At 43.9% G+C, this 26,599-nt stretch overlaps 1 protein-coding gene across 2 annotated transcripts in view; it reads left to right on the top strand.

Moving 5' to 3' along the window:
- The window catches only part of CEP44 (centrosomal protein 44), a 38,673-nt gene extending 16,680 nt beyond the window's left edge, over positions 1-21,993 (top strand). For both annotated transcript variants that reach the window (XM_066573517.1, XM_066573518.1), the window contains exons 5-11: positions 2,521-2,631; positions 6,265-6,405; positions 8,613-8,819; positions 12,928-13,003; positions 17,588-17,715; positions 21,282-21,319; positions 21,635-21,993. In XM_066573517.1, coding sequence (XP_066429614.1) covers positions 2,521-2,631; positions 6,265-6,405; positions 8,613-8,819; positions 12,928-13,003; positions 17,588-17,715; positions 21,282-21,319; positions 21,635-21,680 — 747 coding nt within the window. In that variant the 3' untranslated portion in view covers positions 21,681-21,993. The remainder of the gene's footprint in view (positions 1-2,520; positions 2,632-6,264; positions 6,406-8,612; positions 8,820-12,927; positions 13,004-17,587; positions 17,716-21,281; positions 21,320-21,634) is intronic.
- The last annotated feature ends 4,606 nt before the right edge of the window (positions 21,994-26,599 follow it).

Here is a 26,599-nt window from a genome sequence, read left to right as displayed (position 1 = left end):
GCCCCCCCCCCCCCCGGCACAGCGACAGCCCCCCCCCCCCCCCCGGCACAGCGACAGCCCCCCCCCCCCCCCGGCACAGCGACAGCCCCCCCCCCCCCCCCCCCCGGCACAGCGACAGCCCCCCCCCCCCCCGGCACAGCGACAGCCCCCCCCCCCGGCACAGCGACAGCCCCCCCCCCCCGGCACAGCGACAGCCCCCCCCCCCCCCCGGCACAGCGACAGCCCCCCCCCCCGGCACAGCGACAGCCCCCCCCCCCGGCACAGCGACAGCCCCCCCCCCCCGGCACAGCGACAGCCCCCCCCCCCCCGGCACAGCGACAGCCCCCCCCCCCCGGCACAGCGACAGCCCCCCCCCCCCCGGCACAGCGACAGCCCCCCCCCCGGCACAGCGACAGCCCCCCCCCCCCTGGCACAGCGACAGCCCCCCCCCCCCCCTGGCACAGCGACAGCCCCCCCCCCCCCCCTGGCACAGCGACAGCCCCCCCCCCCCCCCTGGCACAGCGACAGCCCCCCCCCCCCCCCCCCGGCACAGCGACAGCCCACCCCCCCATCGCAGCGGCAGCCCCCCCCCCGGCACAGCGGCAGCCCCGCCATCGCAGCGGCAGCCCCCCCGGCCCATCACTTACCAGGACGGCGGGACAGCTGGACGGCTTCTCCGGACAGCTCGGCAGCTCTGCACCTTCCTCTAACAGAGGATGGTACAGAATGGCCGCTCCAGCGCGCTCCAGAGCAGTGACAGCTCGTCTGCGCATGCGCAGAAGAGCTGTAGCGGGGAGCACACTGAAGCGGCTCGTGCTGAAAGGAGAAGAACGGACTGCGCAAGCGCGTCTAAAAAAGCAAGCTGCCAGCGAATTTAGACGGAACCATGGAGACGAGGACGCTAGCAACGGAGCAGGTAAGTGAATAACTTCTGTATGGCTCATATTTAATGCACGATGTATATTACAAAGTGCATTAATATGGCCATACAGAAGTGTATAAACCCCACTTGCTTTCGCGAGACAACCCCTTTAAGTTCCACACTGCGAATCCGCAGTTCAATAGATGTGGATGGGTTTAGAAAACAGTGTGCAAGTTGAAACTTTCCGCATGGAAAAATATGAGTATTTGAGATTTGGAAATCCACAGCATGCTCATTTTGCTTTGGAAGTTCACAGGAAAATCCACATGTAAAACATATGCAAATTTTGTTGCGGAGTCGTGGTGAAACCCTTCACCAATGTTGGTCTCGACATTATTGTTTGCAATACTCTTTAGCCCATTAACAAACCGCAGAGCGGAGTAAAGGCCCATTTACACACAATGATTATCGCTCTAAATTCGCTCAAACGACGTCTTTTGAGCGATAATTATTACGTGTAAAAGCTAACATTGTTTACTTTGCGGCCGAACGATGATTTTTAGGTGAGCATAAAATCGATTGTTCGTCCAGAGAGCTGATAGCAGGGACCGCGTGCTTTGTTCTCCACGGGAGCGCTGATTACATTGTTTTCAGCTTGCAGCACCACTGCAAAGCAAAGGTGCTGTATTCAGAGAACAGACCACCAGCTGTTCTCTGCATACAGCTCCTGGAGGCTCATTTACATTTAAATAAAGGTAATAATCTGCTAATGGGCATTAGTGCCTATTAGCAGCTTATGCAAAACAATCGCTTGAACTGTCAATCTCCCTATCTTTTGAACAAATTTTGAGCGATCGTCTTTGGTGTAAATGGGCCTTTAGTCCTGCTGGACACTTCTGACAAACGGCTTATTTTGCTTGAGAACAAAAGAATCAGGCATGCTAAAATCCAGCATGTCTGACTTGTCTTTCCCATGGCATCCATTGTTGGAGGAGAATTGGGACACCATCATACATGTTGGATGGTCCTGCCAAAATCATAAAGTTTGGCCGGCATTCATGTGATGTGTTTGACCTCTCTAAAATTCAAATACGGGTGCTGTAACAATATAAAAGACTCTCCTTATCCAATCACCGGACGTTCATGTTCCAAGAGTGCCCAGTCTTCCTCGCGTTCTCCTAAGTGCTGCAGCGGCGAAGAGAGTCCCTGCATGGGAGTGCTTCGGTTAATCACTGACTGAAGCAAGATGGTGAGTGAGTGCAGCGGTTCCTTGTTAGTCACTTTAAGGATCATTACGATATATGAAGAGTTGCTCTTCTGGCACTTGTTATTACTGGTTCTACAGGCTTTTTAATATACTAAATATTTCGAGGATTGGTTCTTCTACTAGTTTCCTCTAAAATTAGCTACAACTGCCAGATTCCTTGAGTTGTCCTGACAAGTGTTAACATTTCATAGTTACATCTGCATCTGGGAAAGTGTTGCGGTGCAAATATATGTTTTTTTTTTCCTTTAGCCCAGGGATAGACTATAAACTTGCGCAGTCATGTGACCAGGCTAATAACATATGGTACATCCTCTATTTATGCATAAATGTACATTTGTTAGCTGAAATGTTATGTTTTATTGTTGTTTTTTATTAGTAAATAATTGCTTTTTACTCGCTTTTCTTTTTAAAGGCTAAATTGCAGCCGGCAAAGAAAATAGTTTGTATGAAAGATAAATGTGAAGCGTTTTATCCTGAAGAGACTTGTGTGCAGTCATCAATAAAGCCGGAGAAAGGAAACCAAGTAAGTAGTGAGTTGCAGTTGTCTTAGTACATCGTCATAGAACTATGAATGCTTGCAAGAAAAGATGAACTTCTATGTCCTTTCTTGCTTGCCATCCAAGCACTGGATACTTCTCTGCAGACCCATTCCGTAAATGTGGAGAGATCTGCTGAGAATCTGACATCTGTGCTGCCCATACACATAAGACAATAGCGCATGATACAGACATAAGCATTATCTGCCAACGAGCTACAGATACATTTCATATATAGTCAACTTTACCGTTCCCTGCTCAGCAAGGCCGGTGAGCAGGGAATAAAATTGCGTTGTTTCTGGATCAGTGACTATCCTGGCATTCGAAAGTGATGGGAAATCTTAACAACATGCAATGGGATTATCCATTATTAGACAGGCCTTTTTATTTTTTTTTTTGTTTTTTACATTACTCAATAATAGTCCTCGCATTCCCAAGAGTAATATTATCCAGCATGTCTGTCGTTTCTACCAAGACTGTGATATTCCAGCATGGGATCCATTACACTAAACTTTGTCTCCCACGTGCAATCTTATCCAGCTTTACATCTTGTATAGGTCTTGCTTTATACAAGAGCATTTCCAGGAGCAGAGGACATACTTTGTCCTTATTTACTCTTCTCTTGGCAGTTGCCACTCTATATAAATCACTAATACTCCCTACTCTGCGGGCCCAGTGACCTCCGTAAACATGATGTTAATGTACACCATTTGATATAGAATTAATCTACATAAAAGATTAGTAATTTGGTAAATGTATTGCATCTTGTACTGATCCTGTACAGGCCTTGATTAGTCAGTGTCTGCACAAAGATTACTCTGGTTAAAATAAACTGCTGATTCTTCTACCTTTCTGTAGCACTCACAGAAATAACAGCATCATGTAGGACACTAGAGCAGTACTAAACAGTGTAGATGTGATTTTAGTAGCTGTAAATGACTATTAGCTGCAGTAACATCTGTCAGAGTCTCTGCTCCTGTCTCCCTCCTAGTCCTCTCTTCGCCTCTCCATAGATTTTTATGGGCAGCATGAGTCATATGAGTGCATATATATGTGTGAGATTAACCCCCGAGGTCGCTGCGTGCGCAAAACTCTTATCAAAGGGTAGTTGGAAAGGGACTGATGTGGCTCTGGGAATTGGGGGTTGAGTGCATGTCTTAGCTGGAGGTATCTGTAGAAGCTGGTTCTAGAGATCTGGTAAAGCTGCTGCTGCTCAAAGGAGGCCAACACTCCATTAATATACAAGTGTTCCAAGGAAGTGATTCCAAGGTCCACCCAGAATTGCGCATCCGGGAGATTCAACAAGTGTGGGACTGCTCTATTACCCCATAGGGGGGTTTCCAGGGGAGTGCCCTCATACCTAGTGATCTGTTTACACATCTGCCAGACTCTAGCGGCCAATCTATGTATTGGGAGCAGCAGTCTAGTATGCGGGTCTGTTTTTTTTCCACTACAGTCCAGAGGGAGGTCTCAGACAAGAAGTGCATCAGATGATGTTCCGAGTTTGGGACGTCTGAATCAGAAAGCCAGTGGCAAATACATAGGATTTGGCCTGCCAGATAATATAGTTTAAAGTCGGGCAGTGCTGTGCCTGTCATATCTTTTGGGCTCTGTAAGGTTTCCAAACGGAGTTTCGCTCTGGCCCTTCCCCAGATGAAGGAGGTCAATAGAGAGTTAGTTTTATTAAAAACCTTTTGTGGTACTGTCGTATCTGCATATTCTAAGCAGTACAGGAGTTTTGTGAGTTCTCATTTTGATGAGACTGATGCAGCCTGCTGCCGATACGGGCAGTGAACCCCAAATCTTAAATTTATTCTGAAGAAAAGGCAGGAGAGGGGCCGTATTCAAATAGAAGCTATAAGCAAAGTCTCTAGATATGGGGATTCCAAGGTATTTAAAATTTGGGGTGACTTGAAGGTTACATGGCTTATCCCCCATGGTCCAGTCCCTTGCTTGCAGTGGCATAAACGTGGCCTTTTGCCAATTTATGTATAGGCCCGAGAAATGTCCAAATCTATTAATCAGGGCGGTCAATTTGGCTTTTAATTGCTCTACGTTCTCTTCCAGTAATTAGAGTAATAATTAGAGTCGATGAAGTCACTACGCGATCTCTGCTTCCCAGCTCCTGAACAGAAGTGCTAACTGTAGCAGATATGCCTCTAATAGTCTTTCAAAGCCATGATCATTTCTTTAATGCAAATAAGGGCGATGGAATAATTCCTCTGCAGCGCCACCTATTGGAAGGCAGCATTCCTGCAAATCAATGTTGGACTCTTTATACAACCCTTGGAACAATGACTGCGAATTGAAAGCCAAGCCAGAATCCAAACACAGACAGCAGTTTTGGGGTGTTTGCAATGAAACTCTCTGTAGCAGGCTGATATGATCTTCTGTGAGCAAGTCCTCTGAGTCAGAGCTTGAGTTTAGGAGGAACAGCATTCTCCCTTGTTTCCCTGAAGCAGGCTCATCTAGAGGCTGTCATGAGCCCCAACAGACAGATCCTCCGCCTCATCATTTCGCAACCCCATCATCCTAGGCTCTGCTTCTCTGGGCTGGATGACGGGGAATCATTCTCCCTAGTGTAGAGAGCTGGTTCCGGCGCCGTCTTGTCCGTATGTGAGCCTTCTCTGCCTCCCCTGCTGCTTCTGTTCTCTCCCACTGCCTGTGGCCACAGAGAGTTAGTTTCTCCCCTCACAGACTCGCCCCTCTCCTCGTGCTGACTCTCAGGAGGCAGCTGCTGATATCTTCCTCTCCGCCAGCGGCTTCAGCCTCCGGCATGGAGATCGCGCCATCTTGGATAAGCTCTCACAGACTTGGGAGTACTCTTCCAACTTGCGTGGAGGGTCTCCTTCCTGTCATCTTGAACTCTGTTCCTTCAGGTAGCTCTCCCAACAGGATCCGGTGTCCTGGGTGCAGTGAAGTCGCCTTTGTAAGAGGAACCTCCAGCGGAGCCCTAACTCAGACCTCGATCTCGACGCTGTGCCCAGCCACGTTGCCGGCAGGCACAAATCTAAACAAGCTTTTAGAGTCCTTTTATTCGAGCCCATTCTCGTTTGAATGAGTGAGTGATGTGACCGCTAACTCTTCGCACCCGTGCCGTCTGTTCAGACAGGCAAATGCATCCTTGGCTTGTTCAAACGAGAATCGTTCGGTCCTGTTTATACAGGCGGGACCAAACAAGCGCTGTTAAAACTGAACAATAAGCGAACGGGCCAATAATGTTTTTTATGCCTACATAGAACGAACGAAAAGCAAACAATTCTTGTACGGTCGTTGGCTCGTGGTTAGACCAAATGATTATTGTTCACGGACGCTCATTTGAACGATCACTCATGTAACCACTCAGCCAATCACCAGCCTCAGGTGTCATGTGCTGCTTATTCAGAGATACCCACTGAAGCTAGTGATTGGCTGAGCGATCACATGAGCACTGAGCGACGTGTGACCACTGCAGTCCGACGGGCAGGATCTAAAGGTAATTTAGGTTTTTGTCTCTTTTTAACCCATTATCTCATTACAAATTTTTAGTTGTTTACACCTATGAAAGCCACCTTAAGGAGAGCTGTCAGGGAGGTATCAGTGGTGTTCTCTTTTTACTAATCTATTTATTTATTTTGCAGAAGAAGGTCCTTGTGGAGCGTCATCCGGGTCCCGAGCTTCAGCTCTCCTTTTTGCCCGTGGCTAGTGAAGCTATTGTGGTCCAGACAGAGGATGATGTTCCTACATTGGATTGTGAAGCTGAGGATCCGTGTGAGAATACGGTAAGATAAATGCAAGTATGTAGATTCTTCACTGGAAGCAGCTGGACCTTCATGTAATTTCATAAATGTATCCTTTTTACTAGAATCGTGTTCCTTAACGGGGGAGTAAGTTCTCGGCAATAAAAACTCCCAGCAGCTTCCCCGTTATCACTCTGCATCTGATACTTTATTGTCAGATCACACCACAGCCTGGGTTTTGCTGACCAAGGATGTTCTACATAGGCGCCATCTGTTGCCGTTAACATATGCAGGCACGTTTATCACGTACAACACCACTGACTATGCCCCCTGTTCCTCAAAGGAAGCGCCGATTGCTGACCCTCTACTCATCAGTCAGCGTGTTCCTTTAAAAACAAGAGGAGGATGAAGCATTAGAAAAGTAACTGCCTGATCTTACAGCCACCCATAAAATAAGTAGGTAGTACCTTGTATCGTGAGCCTTTTAACAGCTGTACACCAGTAGTCCCACTACCACTGCTGATGACTATTCGGATCAATGGAAGGACTTTGTAATGCCCGCAGTCATCAGACTAAAAACGATCCTTGCTAAAGTTAGCAAACTCCAATAATGAATGTGTGTTAGCTTTATTATATCACGGGTGATGCTATCAATACATTTATATTGGAACAACAGTATTAACCCTATCCAATCCACTGTCTGATGTCTAAAGACATTATGATTTAAGGCTGTACAGCTTTGATGTTGGAAGACGCCCGTCGGGGTTCTCTTACCGTATATTGCCAGACTCTCTGCTGTCGGAGCCTATCCAACTTGTCACCTCATGCAGTACTGGCTTTAGCCAGCAGATAGCGCCGTTATATAACAGCAGAAAAAGTAATCCCCCTAGTAAAACCATGATACAAATTGGATTGGAAAGGGTTAAATCGACTTCTGGTCTGGCATTTCCAGTAGTCTAGAGCATGCATCGAGCATCCTGCTGATAATCTAGACGTTCAGAAGAATGGAAGTTAAAGACGGTTCGGTTTTAAGGTGCACAGACATATTAGATTAACGTTGGCCAAACCTGCTGACCATCATCTAATGTGTATGTGGGTTTCTTGGCTTAACCTGACTTGGTTATCGGGCATAGGAATTTTTAGCTTCCCTAATCCTTTGTTCTCATCACAAATTAAGCTGCTGCCAGAGTCTGAGTACTTTTACATGGGCCGATAGTTGCCTGAGTAATCACTCAAAACTGTGATTACAGACGACTGTCTTCCTGTATAGACACGGGACCCAACAGGACAAGTGAGCGAGAATCACTCACTTGTCAGTCACTTGGTTTTTAGCTCGCCTAAAAAACAAGCGACTATCACCCCATTTAAATAGTCGTTCATCTATGAATGACTGCCTGTATACTCTGAACAGAGGGGGGCAGTTGGTGTGCTCCGGCTCCAGTCAGTGAGTGATCATCACTCCTATGTGAATGCACAGCAGCAATGATGGTTGAAACAACTGTCGGACGCTGAAAGGCTATGTATACCTTTTCACTCTTTTTTTTTTTTTTCTTTTAATCAATGAATTTTTGGAAATGAAGACTTTTTGTAATTGCTTTTCATTAAAAATGTCTGTCTGATTTCTATGCTTGTACTGTCTTCCAAGGCGCTGCAGATGTGAGGACTGAAATCTTAGCAAACTGTCAGTGAGAGTAAACTGACAAGCTCCTTCCCTTGCCTGCTTCCCTGTCATGAACATGCATTTACTGCCTTTCAACTGAGCTATTAGATAGGGCTTTATGATGGTGCCAAGAGATGATGGAGGAGATCAGGAGGATAGAGGGCCGAGAAAATTACTATTACAGATGGCTGTAATTCTCTGTGGGTGAAACTCTTATCAGTGAGGTGGAATGGAGCAGCAGCTACTCGGAGAGAGCTTGGATAGATAGCTGTGTAGTATTGAGTGGGCGTGGTTATGCTACACAGCCTGTGAAAGAGAAGAGGGAAGGAGGACCACAGCGTGTGCACATTCATGATAAAGACCAGTGCTGAGAACATTACTTGTATATAGGTGAGCTTGTATACAAAGTATGAGGCTTTCTAAATGCATTAAAAGGAAAACTGAATGCGAAAACCCAGATAAGTCCATCATTATTTCCTGCAGGGACTTAGTAAGATGTGTGTATTAATTTTTCTTGCACAAAGGTTTCCATAGCCTTTAGGTGCCCACAGTCATCACGTGTAAAGGTATGCTGGTTGTTTCACTGCAGGTGACAAGGGACACACAGATGGACCTCCTGAAGGCCCAGCTCGCTGAATGTCAAGAGAAACTCTCAAGGCTTGACTGGATGGAGGACAGACTGCAGGCGCTGGAGACCAGTACAAAAGGGAAAATAATCATCGATGAGACGGACTGGAATAACCTTCTTAGCCGGGTTCTTCTTCTGGAAACAGACCGTTTGTTGCAGTCAAAAAAGGTTTGTAGCTTATCGCTAATGACGTAGTCAATCAGCAGGATGGATGCCGCAGTGCCATACACCGCTGAAGAGCCACTTCACTCACAGCTGGCATTAACACCAATACATTTCATAAACCGAAGGATAAAGACATGTTTTATATACTCCCATAATAATTAGTATGGCTGAAAAAAAGATGTCCATGAAGTTCAACCAAAGAATGGGAACGGACATGGCCGAAGGGAAGTGATGGTACTTTTTGTTTCCTCTTACGTGTAATACACTTTGTATCACCATGTAGTAGGAAGGATGGGGGTTTCACAGTTGCAGGACGAACACCTCGATGAAAAAATGGATATGTCACAGTAGGGTTCAGTTAAGTCTCTAAAACATAGCTTTTATTGAAAAACTAAATAAAAAGGAGTTTGTAACACAAAGTCCTAAACTCTAGACACAAATACACAAATAAATAAAAAACTGCACCCCTATGTCAAATGAGGGGAAAGCAGTATATACGTTGCCTAGGAACCGATATTTTCTCCCAACGGAATTAAAGTTTCTATTTTTGTTCTCCGTGGTATATATCCTAGAGCTAGTTGGATAGGCTCATTTAAGAATGGTGTTCCAGCTTGTATAGACAGCTATAGATATTCAATAGATGGGGGACTTGTATCCGCTTTTTAGAGCACGTGCGTTATTCCTCCCAAATAGAGAAAGATGCATAGACTGTCAAACAATGCCGTAGGTGAGAAAATATTCACGCTACTTTGGCTAGTTTCAGAAAAATCCGATATAAAGCTGATATCAGAATGCTGTAGCTTGCCAACGTTTTTTGCGAGTTGTAGCCACCAAAACAGAAGTTATAATGCAGTACACCAAACTGCCAGCTCAATTATTTTGTAGGTTCAAAAATCAGTGGTTCAACGCGTTTCCGCTACCTGTTACGTAGCCTCATCAGGAACCATAAGAGAGTTTTTACAAACAAATCAGCTTCCAGCTAAACGGTTAATCCTCAAATTGGGATATTATAACCTTTTAGGAGGAGGGAGGTAGATAATCCTATCACTAGGTAGATCAAGGTAAGTGAACCCAGTTTCCCCCCAGGAAAAATAGCTTCCAGCTAAACGGTTAGTCCCCAGATTGGGAAATCATAACCTTTAGAGAGAGGGAGGTAGATCAAGATAAATACACCCAGTTTCCCCCCAAAGATAGCAGGAACAAAAACAAAAAAAGGCAGCAGCACCAGTCTCTGTGGTAGACTGGCGGCTACCACAGAGACTGGTGCTGCTGCCTTTTTTTGTTTTTGTTCCTGCTATCTTTGGGGGGAAACTGGGTGTATTTATCTTGATCTACCTAGTGATAGAATTGTCTACCTCCCTCTCTCTAAAGGTTATGATTTCCCAATCTGGGGACTAACCGTTTAGCTGGAAGCTATTTTTCCTGGGGGGAAACTGGGTTCACTTACCTTGATCTACCTAGTGATAGGATTATCTACCTCCCTCCTCCTAAAAGGTTATAATATCCCAATTTGGGGATTAACCGTTTAGCTGGAAGCTGATTTGTTTGTAAAAACTCTCTTATGGTTCCTGATGAGGCTACGTAACAGGTAGCGGAAACGCGTTGAACCACTGATTTTTGAACCTACAAAATAATTGAGCTGGCAGTTTGGTGTACTGCATTATAACTTCTGTTTTGGTGGCTACAACTCGCAAAAAACGTTGGCAAGCTACAGCATTCTGATATCAGCTTTATATCGGATTTTTCTGAAACTAGCCAAAGTAGCGTGAATATTTTCTCACCTACGGCATTGTTTGACAGTCTATGCATCTTTCTCTATTTGGGAGGAATAACGCACGTGCTCTAAAAAGCGGATACAAGTCCCCCATCTATTGAATATCTATAGCTGTCTATACAAGCTGGAACACCATTCTTAAATGAGCCTATCCAACTAGCTCTAGGATATATACCACGGAGAACAAAAATAGAAACTTTAATTCCGTTGGGAGAAAATATCGGTTCCTAGGCAACGTATATACTGCTTTCCCCTCATTTGACATAGGGGTGCAGTTTTTTATTTATTTGTGTATTTGTGTCTAGAGTTTAGGACTTTGTGTTACAAACTCCTTTTTATTTAGTTTTTCAATAAAAGCTATGTTTTAGAGACTTAACTGAACCCTACTGTAGTAGGAAGGATGGGAGTGACAACTGTTGTTTTGTGCCTTTGATATGGTGATATTGTGTCTGATTGGTGTAACTCATGAAGAATGGGAAAGGGCTAAAAAGTTAAACCACTGTGTATTGACTAGAGAAACCTCTCGGGACATGTCTGTGTACAGCGGAAATAAGAACAAATACTTTGTAAAAATAAGCTTTTATTGCTGTGCTGTATGCAAATTATATTCCAAGTGTCTGCTGGGTATTTCTTCAGCAAGCAAGTACCCTGTGATTTCAGTGGCAGACCCCCCAATCTAGATTTGATTGACTTGTCTGGCGCCTCCTATAACATCAAAGTTTTCATGCAAAAAGATGTCAGTCAAGCGTAGATGGGAGGGCCTGCCGCTGAGATCACAGGACACTAGCTTGCTATAGCAATCTGCATGTGACACAGGAGCTTAATATATCCTTTATCACTGCTGTTATAGAAGGATGTGTATTGAAATGCCTTCTGGCCTCTATATAACAATTTTGTTTCTTTAAAACTGATGAACCTGTTTCCTGCCTAAAGCGCCATAAACTAACTTATAGTGCTGCAAGGGCAGGTGACAAAGAGTAATGTGCTAATTTCTTTTTTTTTTTATACTCCCCTGCTTCCTGGGGCCTGCTGCTCAAGTGCACGCTTCCGATGAAATCACTCTTTTCAGAGTACCATGTGTGCGGTTACCCTTACACTTGTACAGGAGAGCGTGCTCACTGGACTCGGAAAAGACTGATTTTCGTCCGGTTCGCGGAATCCAGTAGTGGGCACCATGGGAACCAGGAAGCGGGTGAGTATAAAAAAATACAGCACCCGGCTCCCCGTCACCTACTCTAACAGCACTATAAGTTAGTTTATGGTGCCTTAAGCAGGTGACAGGTTTCCTTTAAGCCGCATTCTGCAAAAGCAGTGTTACATTTACATTCCTGCATCGTTCAGTGGATCATGAGATTTCTTTTTGTTTTCTAATGGACAGAACAGCTTCAAAAGCAAGGTCTAGTGTTCTGTTGTAATTATAAGTAGTAAAGGGGTTGCCCCATGAAGGCAAGTCCTTCTGTAAAGTACCACAGAGCTTCCCTGGTCACCACGAGTCCGACTCTTAGAACTCCTGTTGACCCACTGTTATCACTGGGAAGCTTCATATGGCCATACATTTCCCTTTCTTCATTTGTCATATATGAAATGTAGTATCCACTACTGGTTGTGCCAGGCATGGGAGTAAGAGCTATTCTTACTCAGTAGCGCTCTGCTCTGGCTCATAGAGGGGATTACAGAGTGGATGCCCCTTCCACATGCCGTTATGCAGACAGTGGTTGTCTTGATGAGGCAACTGGATTCTGCAGCAAATCTACTGTGTGAATGTGGTCCCAAATGTAATTGTTCCCAGCAAGGGAATCCAAGTGGTCTTATAGATATGATACCTTTTAATGGCTAACAAAAATACATGATGTTATAGCGAGCTTTCCAACCTACCCAGGCTTCTTCCTCAGACTTAAATTGGATGGCTGGATGGATGGATGGATGGATTAGATAGATACACACACACACACACGCATATTTAAAAAAATGTGGTTGCATACAACACGAGAAGGATGACCCAGGATCTCGGAGGCATGTTGTAGACATTCTATGATCAAGCTTTATTTCCGATATTAAAATCTGTACCTGGGAGCTGCAGTGAATCGGCGCATACATTTCAGGTAGTAAGTATCCTTAATCAGCTATGGAGTGAAATCCACAGCAAAATGTAAAATGTTTCTTTGTAGTGGATCTGCTGTCGTAGGAAATTCTAATGGTCTGGTATTTCCAATAAATGCCGCCTTGAAGGCCCCTAGAATGCTGTATTGGGTATACATGCATAGAAGTAATTCTTAGCTCTTACAACATTCAGAAGTTCTCTTCTCTCATAAAGAAAACGTTACTTAATCTTTCCAGAGAGATTTGACATCTGAGTTCACATCTATAAGTGAGGAACGTACATCAAGCAGAATGACAAACGAAGTTCCGCCTGGTGAGTGTCATGTGATCTTCTCCCACTGTCTTGTATCTGTTAGAAATAAGGAGTTGGCCAGAAGATTCTTGTAGGTAGTCTTGGTGGTGGGGGTTATCATGGAGCTAACCACCCATTGCTGTGTTTGTTTGTTTTTTTAAGTTTTCAAACACACATCCATAAGATTTTTTAAAATTATTATTATTTTGTGATTATGTACCTTGGTTTTGGAATGTCTTCCAATGGGAATAGATCATGAATTTACATTTTAAATACAAATGAGTAATTTGTATAATATGTTACGATGGGCTGTAGCCCAGAACAAGCAATCATATTTTGGCTCACATTTTTCCCAGTCCCATTGAAAAATGAAAGCTACTACCTGGATGCTGGTTAGAAACCATTCTACACCTACTCCTTTGTTCTAGTTTTAAGCTGGCATACGCATAAGTAAGATAAAATGAACGATTTTGGCCAACCATCATTTTAAATAATAGTAAATAGTAACCAAACTTTTAACTAACTTTTGACCTGTCATGGAGAAATGTCAAAAGTTTTGAGCAGTGGAAGTCTGGCTGCTGAGAACGAAGCCACTGCAGTGCTCGCCCAAGCTTCTCCCCTTCAGCCATTTTTGTTACTTGCTGGCTCGTTCCGGCAGCTGAAGATGACCTCATAGAGGTGTATAGAAGTACCCCTCTTCAACTGCTTGGAGAAGCTGGCAAGTAACGAAGGCAGCCAAAGGGGCACAGCGTCTGGGTGAGTGCTGCATGCCCATCTAGCTAGCAGTGGGGGTCTTGGCAGCAGGACCTCCACTGGTCAAGACATTTGACATATCTCTATAACCTGTCCTAAGTTAGTTAAAAGTGCAGATACTCTTTAAAATTATACTTAAGCAATTGTTCACGATGTTCGACAGTAGACTGCACTCTCCAAAAAGAGTGTGATCTGTCCTCTTGGATCCCTTTGGCTGCTGTTAGCTGAAACTACCCATGCATTGTATCATTGGTTATTAATTCACCACTCTGTTGAATTATTTATATTTTTTTTTTAAAGGGAATTTTCATAAAATTACTTTTTATCAGCTGGTGCACGAGGCGATTAGAGAGTTCTCGTTTTCATGTGCTCACTACTGTACCTAGGGAGAAAGCTGTCAATCAGCGGTCGGGGAGCTCATGAATTTTGAAGACTCATTGAGAGGACTCCAGTGCTGTGCTTGCACTTCAGCTGATAAGCACTGATTTTATGAAAATGACTGAAAGAAAAAATAAAGTGACCCAGTGCCGACGTCAGGGTCTCTGTCACTACTTTATGCTGTCCAGCATAAGTCTTATGACAGACTCTGTCCCTGATCTCCCAGTTTAGTCTCTCATGTTGGTGGTCAGATCAGTTGTACAAATGATCTGACACACAATTGATTGGCTACATTCTGGTCAGTATTAATCTTCTGTATATGGTCAAAGCAGCCTGACAACTGCCAGGAGCAGAAAGAGCTGACCTCATGTATACATATTAGACTCCTAAATTATGTGGCTGGTGTATTCTTTCAGCATTCCTACTAGTTAAATGGCACAACATTGTTTGTCCCATTTTAACTTTTAGGTATACAAACCTGTAGTTGTATTATACTTCCCTTTAAAGGGGATCTGTCAACTCGAACATGCTGTCCAAACTGCAGGCATGAAGTTATAGAGCCGGAGGAGCCGAGCAGATTGTATATAGTTCTATGGGGAAAGATTCAGTATAACTTGTATTTTATTCCTTTATATCTCTGCACATTCTGAGCTGAACAGTCCAATGGGCGGAGCTATCAGTGATTGAAATATAGAGATCAAGCACTGATAGCTCCGCCCATTGGACTGTTCAGCTCAGAATGTGCAGGGATTTAAATGAATAAACTACTAGTTATACTGAATCTTTCCCCATAAAACTATATATCAGTCTGCTCGGCTCCTCCTGCTCTATAACATCCTGCCTGCAGTATGGACATTATGTACCAGCTGACAGACTCTCTTTAAAGGGAACCTGTACTTACTTTATTACATGGTAAATCGCCTACACCACATAAATGATGTCATGGGCATTCACCAAGTTACTTTGTAGGATATCATCTTACAGAGATACATACAAAATGCAGGCTTTTATTTTTCCAGCGCCCCGTGCAAACGTAAGGGTCTTTTTCCTTTCAGTGGTTTGGCCGGACTGACTTTGATGCCTTGCATACCTTCCCAAATGCGCTCCTCTGTCCAGTGACGTGGAAACATTCTGCACATCATCCTCACCGCAGTCTAAATCTTGTAGTGTGCCGTGACCTCCGGGATCGGCACATGTGCAGTTCATCTGTCCCGGTTGTGGGCACAGTTGACAAATCCAACCATACATGCCCCAACCCTGAGGTCACAGCGCTTGTGTGAGACTTAGACTACAGAGATTATGTGGAGAATGCCTCACACCACTGACACAGAGGGACATCTCTGGGAGGTGTGCAGGACATCGCAGTCGGTCTGGCCAGCCCACCAGAACGATCGCCCTTAATTGCATGTGGCACAGGTATGCATTTTACAGGTATGATTCCCAACAAAGTAGCTGAATGCCCAGGACATGGCTGTTTAAGCTGTGCAGGTGGTTACTATGTGAAAAAGCGAATGACAGGTTCCCTTTAAATAGGAACGTACAAGGGGGAACCCAAAAGAGACAGGAATTCATTTATTAAAAATAATCTATTTATTTGTACATTTTTAAACTTCGGTCTCCTCCATAGTCCAGCAATAAAGGCTTTTTTACTGCTCAAAGCATTTTTTTAAACGTGTCGTTATGGATGTCTTTTAGTACTTGTGCTGTTTTGTTTCACCTTCTCAGTAAAACATTTTCCTCTTTTGAGGTTTCTTTTAACCCGAGGAAATAAAAAAAAAAAAAAGTTGCACAGAACAAGATTGGGTGAATACAGTCAGTGAGGAAAGGGTGCCATACCAATTTAGTCAAAAACTGCTTAACATTCCGGACTGTGTGGGCAGGTGTGTTGTCACGATGGAAGAACCAGTCCCCCGTTTGCCAAAAACCAGGACGTTTCCTCCGTACATTGTGACCTTTCACCTTGTGTGAATCAGGAGAACCATTTGTAAGCATGGCAGCTTCCTTTTTTTTTTTCCTCAAAAGGGAGCCGACCACAACCTTACCCAACAGCGTCAGATGACCCACCGCCTCAAAAGGGTCTACAGACCTCTCCAACAGAAGCCGGTACTAGTAACACCCCACCATTAGAAGATTCCTGTTTCTTTTGGGTACCCCCTCATATATTCAGCTGAGAGATCCACCTTAACAAATAGCCGGTAGCCAGCCGGCCGAGAAGTTTGGTTTGTGTCTACAAACTTTTTGGCTTGTTCTATATTGATGTCTATAAGAGTTCTTATTGCCTTACTACCAAAAAATCAAACTGGTCCACAGCGGTCTAATGCGGCTTCATATATACCAGGAACTGGTGGTGTGGTTCACACAGCCCCTTACCCCATTTAGTCAGGACCCCTGTTTAGTAGCCGTAGACCGCAGCTCCCAGCTTCGGGGGGGGGGGGGGGGGGCAGTATTGCCTATGATTGCTTTACCTGGGCATTATCAGTCCTTCTCGGTTTACCGGTGGAGTCACCAGTATCAGAAGGGCTCACCCAAAATCTACAAAATCCAGCCAATGACGTGTCTTCTCTATATCCAGTCACTAACAACACATCTGCAGTACATTGTAACCATACTATTCTCCAGTTTGTGTAAAAGGTACGTTCACACAATAGGTTTTGCTGCAGATTTTCTATCAGAATGGGCACCATTGGTATGGCTATAGATGCAGGTCTGCAGCGGATTTCACACTATAACTTGAAAGGGTGAAATGTGCTGCGGTTCCGCAACAAACACCTTACCATTGGTGCAGCTTTCTCACTGCTTACAATCTGCCCCATTTCAGCTGTAAACGTACCCAAACCGTGTTCTTATTTACACCACTGACCCCATAATGTGTTTTTTTTTTTAGGTATTATCTCTCTTGTAATACTTTACCATATCCAGGATCTATTAGAATGTTCTAGGCTTGTTGAAAACTGTTTTGGTTTTATTGTCCATTTTACTGTTAGGGGGTAAAATTCTGCCTTTTATGTCCTTTCTTTGAAACTTGACCAGTGATTTATCCATCACGTAGCTCTACTGCCATCTACTGGTTGGAAGGAGAAATCTACCAGGATATGAGAACTGCAGATATATGAATGCTATTTTTGCATTTGTGTTTTAAATGTTTTTTGCAATGTTTTAATATGTGAAACTACTATGTCGCCCTTAGAGCAAACAATGCCGTAATGTTTATCTATGAGTACACAGCGGTTTTCTTATCTCCCTCGTTGATCAGCAGCACATTCTTGAGGTTAGAAGTTTGGATTTTGTGCTGTCTGGGTCACTTGGTATTGCCTTCTGTGTCTATAATTTAGTGATGAGAACGGCAGGGGATCTCCAGTTGGATCCAGGACTCTATCTAAACAGTGTATCTCATCGGCAGCAGTACATCACGTTGTGTGATGGCTGACCCTGTAAATAGACAAAGGTTATTTAATAATGGATCTTTCTTCACAGGTTTGAACATCAAGGCAGATCTTCCAGAAGGCAATCATCAGTCGTCTGGATACAGTTCTCTGCTATCTGCCGACTCCTCTCCCGCAACTATTGATGTGAATTATTGCAACCTGACAGAAGACTCGAGGGTAGGCAGGACTGCCGAATGCTTGGGGGAATTCCATCTCAGGGTCAAAAGAACACGCAGGCTTTAGTGATTGTAGAGGATCTGTAATGCCTACTGGTTAGCCTGTTGTTTGTTAATAGAGACTAATTGTAACGTATGCTTTGCCTGTAAACCCTTTCAACTTTGAAGGCCTAAATGACAAGTGGAACTTATATTAGTATAACTCTAATCAAAACATGAAAATTAAAGCGTACTTTATTTCAGGTGACTTTTTAGGATTAGCTGTCGTATGTGAGCATCTGTGTGTCACTCTGCTTCTATTTCTCTTTGCAGCTGCTTCTTCCTCCCTCTCCCCTTTTACATAGGCTTCTAGTGGCAGCATGTAAACTGATCCCTCAGTGAGCTGATCCAGCTTGCCCAGCAATTCACCGCCAAGATGCATTTTGGCGGTGAATTGAGAATGAATGATCAGTAAAAGAGGCAGAGGGAGGAGGAGTGGATTATAAGTGGAGAAAGAGGCATTTTTACCTAATAAGATAAATATGCGCTTTTCCTATTAGCCTATATAAAGTTTTTATTGAAATGATGACGTCTACTTAAAGGGGGGGGGGGGTTCCAGGGAAGTAATATTGATGAGCTATTCTCATGCTATGTCCTCAATAGTTGATCAACTGGGGTCAATTGCTTGGGACCCCAGCGATCAGCTAATCAGGCATCTGCTGTCAGTTCACAGATCCCATCGGTTTTAATGAGAGCTGCGACTGCAGTTACAGTCACCAGCCACTACACAGGGGTCAGAGCAGTGGCTTCTGCTCAGACCTCAATGTATTTCAGCGCTTCCAGCAGGCACTTGGTTAGCTGATCAGCCGGGGTCCCGTGCGATGGACCCCAGCTGATCAACTATCGATGACATATCTTAGGATAGGATAGGTTATCAAATGTATTTCCCTGGAAAACCCCTTAAGTATGACTGCAATTAAACACAATATTACATATCGCCCCAATATCATAATTGCAGGGATCTATGTAGCAGTTCTGCAAGGTCTAAATGTAACCTTTTTAACTCCTTAAAAGAGTTTTTTCCTTTTTGAATTAACATAACCATTAGTGGATGTTCCCACGCAAAATGACCACTAGCTGCTTTGGCTTTAATAGAAAGGTGGCAGAACAACAAGCAGACGTTTGGTGGTCTCAATGCATTAGCAAGTGAAGATCAGCATCTATGGATGTGCCATAAGTTCTTCAGATGGGAATACTGCTTTAACACTGCTGAGCTGCTATTCTGTTAGTTTAGAAAAGAAACGAATGACTTTAGGCCCCTTTACACGCAAAGATAATCTTTCAAATGGCTGCAAGATTTTGCGATCAATTTGCATGGAATTAACACTTTATCATTTTCAAACAGGAGCTGTTTGATTAATCACACACTGGACTCTGCACACGCCCAGCTGTGCAAACAACTGTATTGTTCTGCTCATGGCTGCTGGCTGATTACAATGTTATCTGCCAACTCCTATGGAGATAACAGCCTGTGGTCTAGTGAGAGATACTTTGTCTCAATGGCTGAACAATGGATTTTAAGTTCACCTTAAAATCATTGTTCAAACAAAATTGCATAATGCCAGTGTTAACATGTAACGGTTATCGCTCATTTTCGATTGTTTGTATTAATGTAAGAGCGAGAATTATTACGTGTAAATGGGCCTTTAGGCTCTCCTCTTCATTACCATTTTTCTGCTCTGTTAGGGCAGCAGAACAACAGGAATTACAGAATTGCCATCATGTGGACATGAACTGCACCAGCTGACCCCTGTTGACTATAATGAGGTCCGCTGTGTTTCCTACGCTATTTTGTCTGCCTCTGACTCAGTCTCTGAGGCAGATGTGAACAGAGCCTAATAACTAATCCATAAAGATCTGCCCCTTGACCCATGCTTATGTTGTGGCATTGGAAACACATTTTTACAGGGGGTGATGATCACCTTGAACAATCGTTAGTACTGGCCTGTGTAAAAGGGTACTTATAATTATTTTTTTGGGTAGATTTTTTGCTACTTATTTTAGGGCTTGTTCACACAAAGGACACAAGCGTGGAATCTATCTAAAAAACCAGCAGCAGAAATCTGTGGTTTAGCTATGACTTTAGCCCTGTGAATGGGCAAAATCCACATGTGGAATTTTCGACGCAACTATGTGTTGAGAAGTGACATGTCCCTTCTCAACGCGGATCTTTGTAGAGTTGTGTTGGAAATTATGCATGCAGATTTCCATTCACAGGGCTAAATTTTGCAAAATTTGAGGTAGAAATTCATAGCTTAGCCACAGATTTCTGACAGTGTTTTTAAAGGCAGAATCCACACCGAAAAACCTGCATCGGATTCTGTCGTGTGAATGTAGTCTTAGTGTTTGTTGCCATTTACATTAGTATGTTAGAACTATTGTTACAGGAGTTTTATTAGGTCTATGATAACTTTGTTTATTATGACTGCAAAACCCACGGTTTCCCATGAGGCCACTGCCTTTTACTCAGGTACTTACTGTTGTGCATGTTGTACTGTTAATTATGTCACTATAGAGTGGGTAAACCATGTCTGACCATGCTGATAACAGTGGGGCTCTACGATGATGTTTGGGAGGGAAAGGGGGGGGCGGGGTGGAAGGAGGTTTGGTGATTTTTGAATTTCACCATTCGATCCTATTTTTCCACAAGAAACAAGCCGTCGCCAGAGTTGTGTGGCTACTGCTTATCTCCCTAAGTGTATGAACATTCGTCCACTTACAGGCGGTGGTGTCCTAAGCCAGCCATTCTTCCAGTACTGTATTGGCCAAGACTTTCTCTCCAACACCACACCTACTGCTTTGCAATAGCCCAGCTGCAAGGCAGCATCTGAATGCCCACCCGTCTGTTGTATGTAATAACTAGAATTGTCCCTTTACCCCTGTTACTAGAGAAACCAAATGCTTAACCACAGGCAGTGGATTGCAAAGGTGCTGGAAAGGGGACCCCTAGTAGTAGCCACTTCAAACTTGATTTGAGTGTTAAAACTATGTTAGTGAGCTTAAGCTGTGTGAACAGTTAGTGTCCATTTAAATAGGAAGATACACATTTAAATTCAAATTAAAGTGGTATTCTGATACTAGTAAGCTATCCCCTTTCCAAAGGATAGGGGATTACTAGCTGATCCACGGGAGTCTGACCATTGGGACCCCCACTGATCACAAGAATGGGGGCCCAGTCATCCTCCGAAGTAGGAAGGAGCGGAGGCTCCAGCCGGCGCACTGTGCTCTATAAATTTCAGTAAGAACACTGAAGATTCCCAAGTTGGTAAATTCTCATGATCAGCGGGGGTCCCAGTGGTCGGACCGCTACTGATCAGCCAGTTACCCCCTATCTTGTGGATAGGGGACAACTTTCTGGAACCGAAATACCCCTTTAAGCCCTGCTATATCTGTGCCTTTTTAATTTATTTTTTCAGCTAGAACCACAACATGTCCCAGTCATTTATATTTTATATATAATGTACATAATTGTTTTTCTTTTTTCAACATGTAAAATTATAACCCATATATATATATTTATATCCACAGGAAAGCACAAAACAAAGAATGGACAGATTGACTCAAATGTAAGTAAGAAATACAACTTGAGGAACGATCTATAGCTGTCCTCACGGTTAACCGTGTGTAAGACAGGATTTATTACAGTAAGGACATGCGATGCCATTTACTGTACTTGCAGAGAGCATCCCTGAATGGAATACCGCACCATCTGGCCGGTTAACACTTGTTAGAGGCATCAGATGACATAACCTATAAGTAACCTGTACAGTATAGCTGGTAATGTAGCCATTCTAGATCAGCTCCGCCATGTGATATATCCATCAGTGGTTTATTTGTGCCGCTCGTGTTCTAATCATGTTCCTAACTCTGTTCCTTTTTAGGTTGGAAGAAACCTCTAGACTTCTAAAGCTTTCTAATGGCTCATAGCATTGTGGACTTTTTTTTCCTGGAACAATCTATATGCTTTTTATGTTTGGAAATATGTAAAATAAAGTGTTTTTTTTAGTAGTAACGCCAAGCGTGCCACTTTTATAACATCTCCGTTGTGTGACACTTTTATGTCTCAGTATCACATATCAGCTCATAGTTTGCATCCCGCTCACATCGAAATCTGCTCTCATTTTTATTATTCATGGATGCTGACAACTGGCCATCTGTCCTTGTGTGAAGATTGTAATGAGAAAAAAGTGAGAGTTCTGGGCCTTAAATGGAAACATAGCTTGAAATGTATTGGAAATTTATTAAATATCCTGTGCATACTATTTTCTCACCTTGCCCATATGTTGCACAGCTTTATTACCTTTTCATATATGCATTATTTATTAAAGATGGCGCGGACAAATGCTCATTTCACAATCTAAATAGAAGTAGCTTTTATCAGTTGTACAGCTTTAGGCCTCATCAGTCCACTCACTCTTCTTTTTGTCAAGTGCGCAGCAGAAATATATTTGTCTACATGTTGGACGTGTGTGTATGTATATAGGGCGTCCCAAAAAATGGACCCACGCTTCCATGTGAAAAATATCTACATAGAAGCTTTACTACTGGATTAATATAGACCTCAGCAGATAGCTGTCTGACTTCTGCAATCATATTAGGTGCTCAAAGTTGTCACAATTAACATCTAGGCACTCTTGATTTTGACAAAATACTGCCAAACATTGCTGCTCGAAAGTCAAGCATGTCCCTGCCATTTAGAGACAGGATAATAGTACATCTTTCCGCCATATATACAAGGGTGCCTTGACATACAAATTTAATCTGTTCCGAGACTGAGGTTTTAAGCCGAAAAACTCGTAAGTCAAAGCACTTTTCCCCATTGAAATGCCATTAATGCGTTCCAATGCATTTCAATGGGGAAACTAACTACAAGTTAAAAAAAAAAGAAATCAATAATCACCTACCGCCGGCGATCCCCCGATAATCTGCGGTTCTGCTGCAGGCTGTCGCTCCCTCCTCCACGCCGACACAGAGCATTGCTTTCTGGATGCAGGGCTTGAATGCCCCGCCTCCAGCAAGCTAATGCTCTGATAGGTTAACTCAGTGCCACGTTGGCCAATGAAAGCCGGCGCTGGGTTAACCAATCACAGCCATTCAATGATGTCATTGAATGACTGATTGGTTAACCCAGCGCCGGCTTTTATTGGCTGATGCAGTGCTGAGTTAACCAATCACAGCCATTCAATGATGTCATTGAATGACTGTGATCGGTTAACCCAGCGCCAGCTTTCATTGGCTGACACGGCGCTGAGTTAACCAATCAGAGCATTTGCTTGCTGGAGGTGGGGCATTCAAGCCTTGCAGCCAGAAAGCAATGCTCTGTTGCGGTGTGGAGGAGGGAGTGACAGCTTGCAGCAGCGTCGCAGACCATCGCGAGGCTGAAACGCCAGCGACAGGTGAGTATAGATCCTGCCCTCCTGAGCCTCAGCTTGCAAGATTTTTTAACTTGCAAGCAGGCTCGTACCCCAAATTTTTGCTCGTAAACCAGCGCAAAAATTCGGGAGAGCGCCTGCTCACAAGTCAAACTCGCAAGCTGAGGTACTCGCATCCCGAGATACCACTGTATATTCAATTCTGATTGTTAAAAAAGATCATATATAACCACTATTAAAGTGTGTATACGTATTTTTGGGACACGGTATGTATGTGTGTAAATCTCTCGCTCTCTCCTATCCTATATATCTTCTCAACATTTTTGCAGAAGTTCCCACAAATGTGCTGCACTTTTAGGTTGTTTTGCCTTCGGCCTTCTGTCAATTTCATCCCAAACAATCTAAATGGGGTTTAAGTTTGGAGACTGGGCAGGCCATACCATTCATGGAAGCCTACTGGCTTCTTATAGTCTTCTTAAGTAGTTCTTACATAACCTAGAAGTATGTTTTGGATCGTTGTCTTGCTGTAATTTGAACTCACCACTAGCTAGGTGTGCACCAGAGAGTTTTGCATAGTGTTTCAAAATGCTGTGTCATTTTTGTCCTGCGTGCCATTCACTCTGTGCAAGTTGCCAACTCTAGATCCTCCTCAACCTCTGACAGTTAGTGTCACACACCCAGGAACCATCCTTTCACTTACCTTACGCGCACAAATCCCTGTGTGATGTAAAAAGGTGTAAAATTTTGATTCATTGGTCCATAAGAACTTTTTTCACTCTTCGGTTGTCCATTGGAGGTGCTCAGCAGTGGCTTTGTTACTGATACTCTACCTGTCAAACCTGCAAATAGAAGTCTCTTCTTCACAGTTGAGATGGAAACGTGTATATTTTTTGGCTGCATTAGACTGCTTGCAGATTTTGTGTTGTGAGGTGCCAATCACACAAATGGTTGACTCTCAAAAACTTGACATCTGATTTTGTAGTGGCCTTTGGTCTGCCAGAACTCTTCTTGTGAGTTTCCTCCAGGTTTCAAGTGCCTTTTTAAGGTACAAAAAATGGCACTAACTGTGACCTTGGCTTTCTAGGTAATTTCTCTATTAGACAGACCTACACTTCTAACAGTTATCTGTCTGTTTTCTTTGGTTAATTGCCTTCTTGCCAATATGATAGCAATGTGCTGTGTCCTCAAGAAATAAAACTGTCCAAATCCTGCCCTATAGGGTGTTGTTATGCAGTCTGTTACAACACTGGTTCTATAGAATTGGAGAGTTTGAAAGTAATCTACAAAAGTTGAGCACCTGTAGGAGTAGTTTGCATCTAATTTCAAACTATAATTTGCTTTCTTTGCCGCAGAGCAGCTGTACTTGTTGTGTTCCCTGAAAATAGTCCATTAGTTAAAATCATAAATTCAGAATACTGTTGCGTTTTAGGTTAAAATTTCTGAATATTTTTAGGTTTTTAACTTCTTTTTGAGGCATTTCACGTTATTTGCTGGATTTGAACTGTTGATGTAGAAAGTAACTGAAAAAATTGAGATGTTCTAAAACGTTTGAATTTTATATATGGTTTTGGTCACAAGTTTGGACACATCCTTTCATTCCATGTTTTGTTTTTTTTTTGCTCATATTGTGGATTCCTATTGAAAACATAAAAACTATGAAGGTATACATATGGATTTAAGTAGTAACAAAAAAGTATTAAACCATAATATGTTGTATATTTTAGATTATTCAAAGTAGTCCCCCTTTGCGTTCATGACATCTTTGCACAGCCTTGGCAATACTTCCTGAAAGTAGTCACCTGGAATGGTTTTCCAGTAGTCTTGAAGGAGTTCTTAAAGGTTATTAACTGTTTTTCATCTACTCTGTGGTCCAGTGCACCCTAGATAATCTCATTTGGGCTTAGGTTGGGTGGATGTAGAGGCCATCTCACCTGACACGGCACTGGAAGTGTGTGTTGAGGTCCACGGAGGCCCCCGGTAGAATAGTGACCACCCCATGGAGGCCCCCAGTAGAATAGTGACCACCCCACGGCAGCCCCGCCAATAAAATAGTGACACCCCACGGCAGCCCCTAGTAGAATATTAACACCCCCACAGCGGCCCCTCATAGAATAGTGACATCCCACAGCGGCCTCTAGTAGAATAGTGACATCCCACAGCGGCCCTCCATTATATGTAAGCCTCACTGGAAAATCCAGGCCAGGTGAAATGAAAAGCAAAATTAAATGCATATGCTGACCTCTCCTGCAGTGCCCGCTGCCAGCGGGTGTGGTGCTGCCACCAGCATTCAGTGTCCTGGTGCCACCGCCGCTCCCTTCAGTGTCCGCTGCCAGCGACTCTGGTCCCGCCGCTGCAGCTTCCTGTCCTCATCTCGCCGGTGCTGCATGTGCTGCTGCCGCCGCCCCAGCCTCTCGTGATGCCTCCGCTGCCGACACTTCTTCTCCTCAGGTAGCCGCGGCCCCTGCCGGTATTTACTAGAGTGGTGAACAGCCGACAGCGGCACGTGCCAGCAGGGAGGGCTCTGCGTGCCGCCTCTGGCACTCGTGCCATAGGTTCGCCACCACTGTCCTACATCATTGGGAACCACGCATGTTGAAACCATCTACTTAGCTTTTCTGCACCTAACAGACATTGCAATTAGAACCAAAAATCTTAAATGACTCATTAGACCAAAGTACAGATTTCCACTAGTCTAATGTCCCATCCTAGTATTTCTTGGCCAAAGCAATTTTCTTTTTGTTGATGTTTCTCAGTAGTGGCTTCTTTGTAGCAATTTGACCCCAAAGGCTTGATTATTTCAGTTTACACTTAAAAGATGATCATGAGATGTGTCAGGTATAGAGATGAGCGAGTATACTCGGTAAAGGCAATTGCTTGAGCGAGCATTGCCTTTATTGAGTACCTGCCCGCTCAAGATGAAACGTTCGGGTGCCGGCGCGGGGGAGCGGTGAGTAGCGGCTGTCAGCAGGAGGGAGTGGGGGGGAGAGAGGGAGGAAGAGATCTCCGCTCCGCTCTCCCCCGCAGCTCCCTGCCCGCCGCCGGCACCCGAACGTATCATCTCGAGCGGGCAGGTACTCGATTACGGCAATGCTCGCTCGAGCAATTGCCTTTACCGAGTATACTCGCTCATCTCTAGTCAGGTACTTGATTACTGTGAAACATTTACATGGTCTCAAATCTGCTGTTAATTTGCAGTTTCTCAGGCTGACAACTCTAATGAACTTATTCTCTGAAGCAGAGGTAACACTTGGTCTTCTTTTCTGGGGCAGTCATGAGGGCCAATTTTGTCATAGCTTTTAATGTTTTCATGGCTAAACGTGAGTGGCTTCAAAAATCTTGCAATTTTCTGGATTGATTGATCTTCATCTCTTAAAGTAATAATGGATTGTTGTTTCTCTCTTTACTTAGGTGAGTGGTTCCTGCCATGGTGTGGATTAGAACAGTAGTTGAATAGAGTTAAACATTGTATGGGAC

This window comes from Eleutherodactylus coqui, chromosome 7 (assembly GCF_035609145.1).
Source record: "Eleutherodactylus coqui strain aEleCoq1 chromosome 7, aEleCoq1.hap1, whole genome shotgun sequence".
Lineage (NCBI taxonomy): Eukaryota > Metazoa > Chordata > Amphibia > Anura > Eleutherodactylidae > Eleutherodactylus > Eleutherodactylus coqui.
This window is presented reverse-complemented; position numbering and strand designations above follow the sequence as displayed.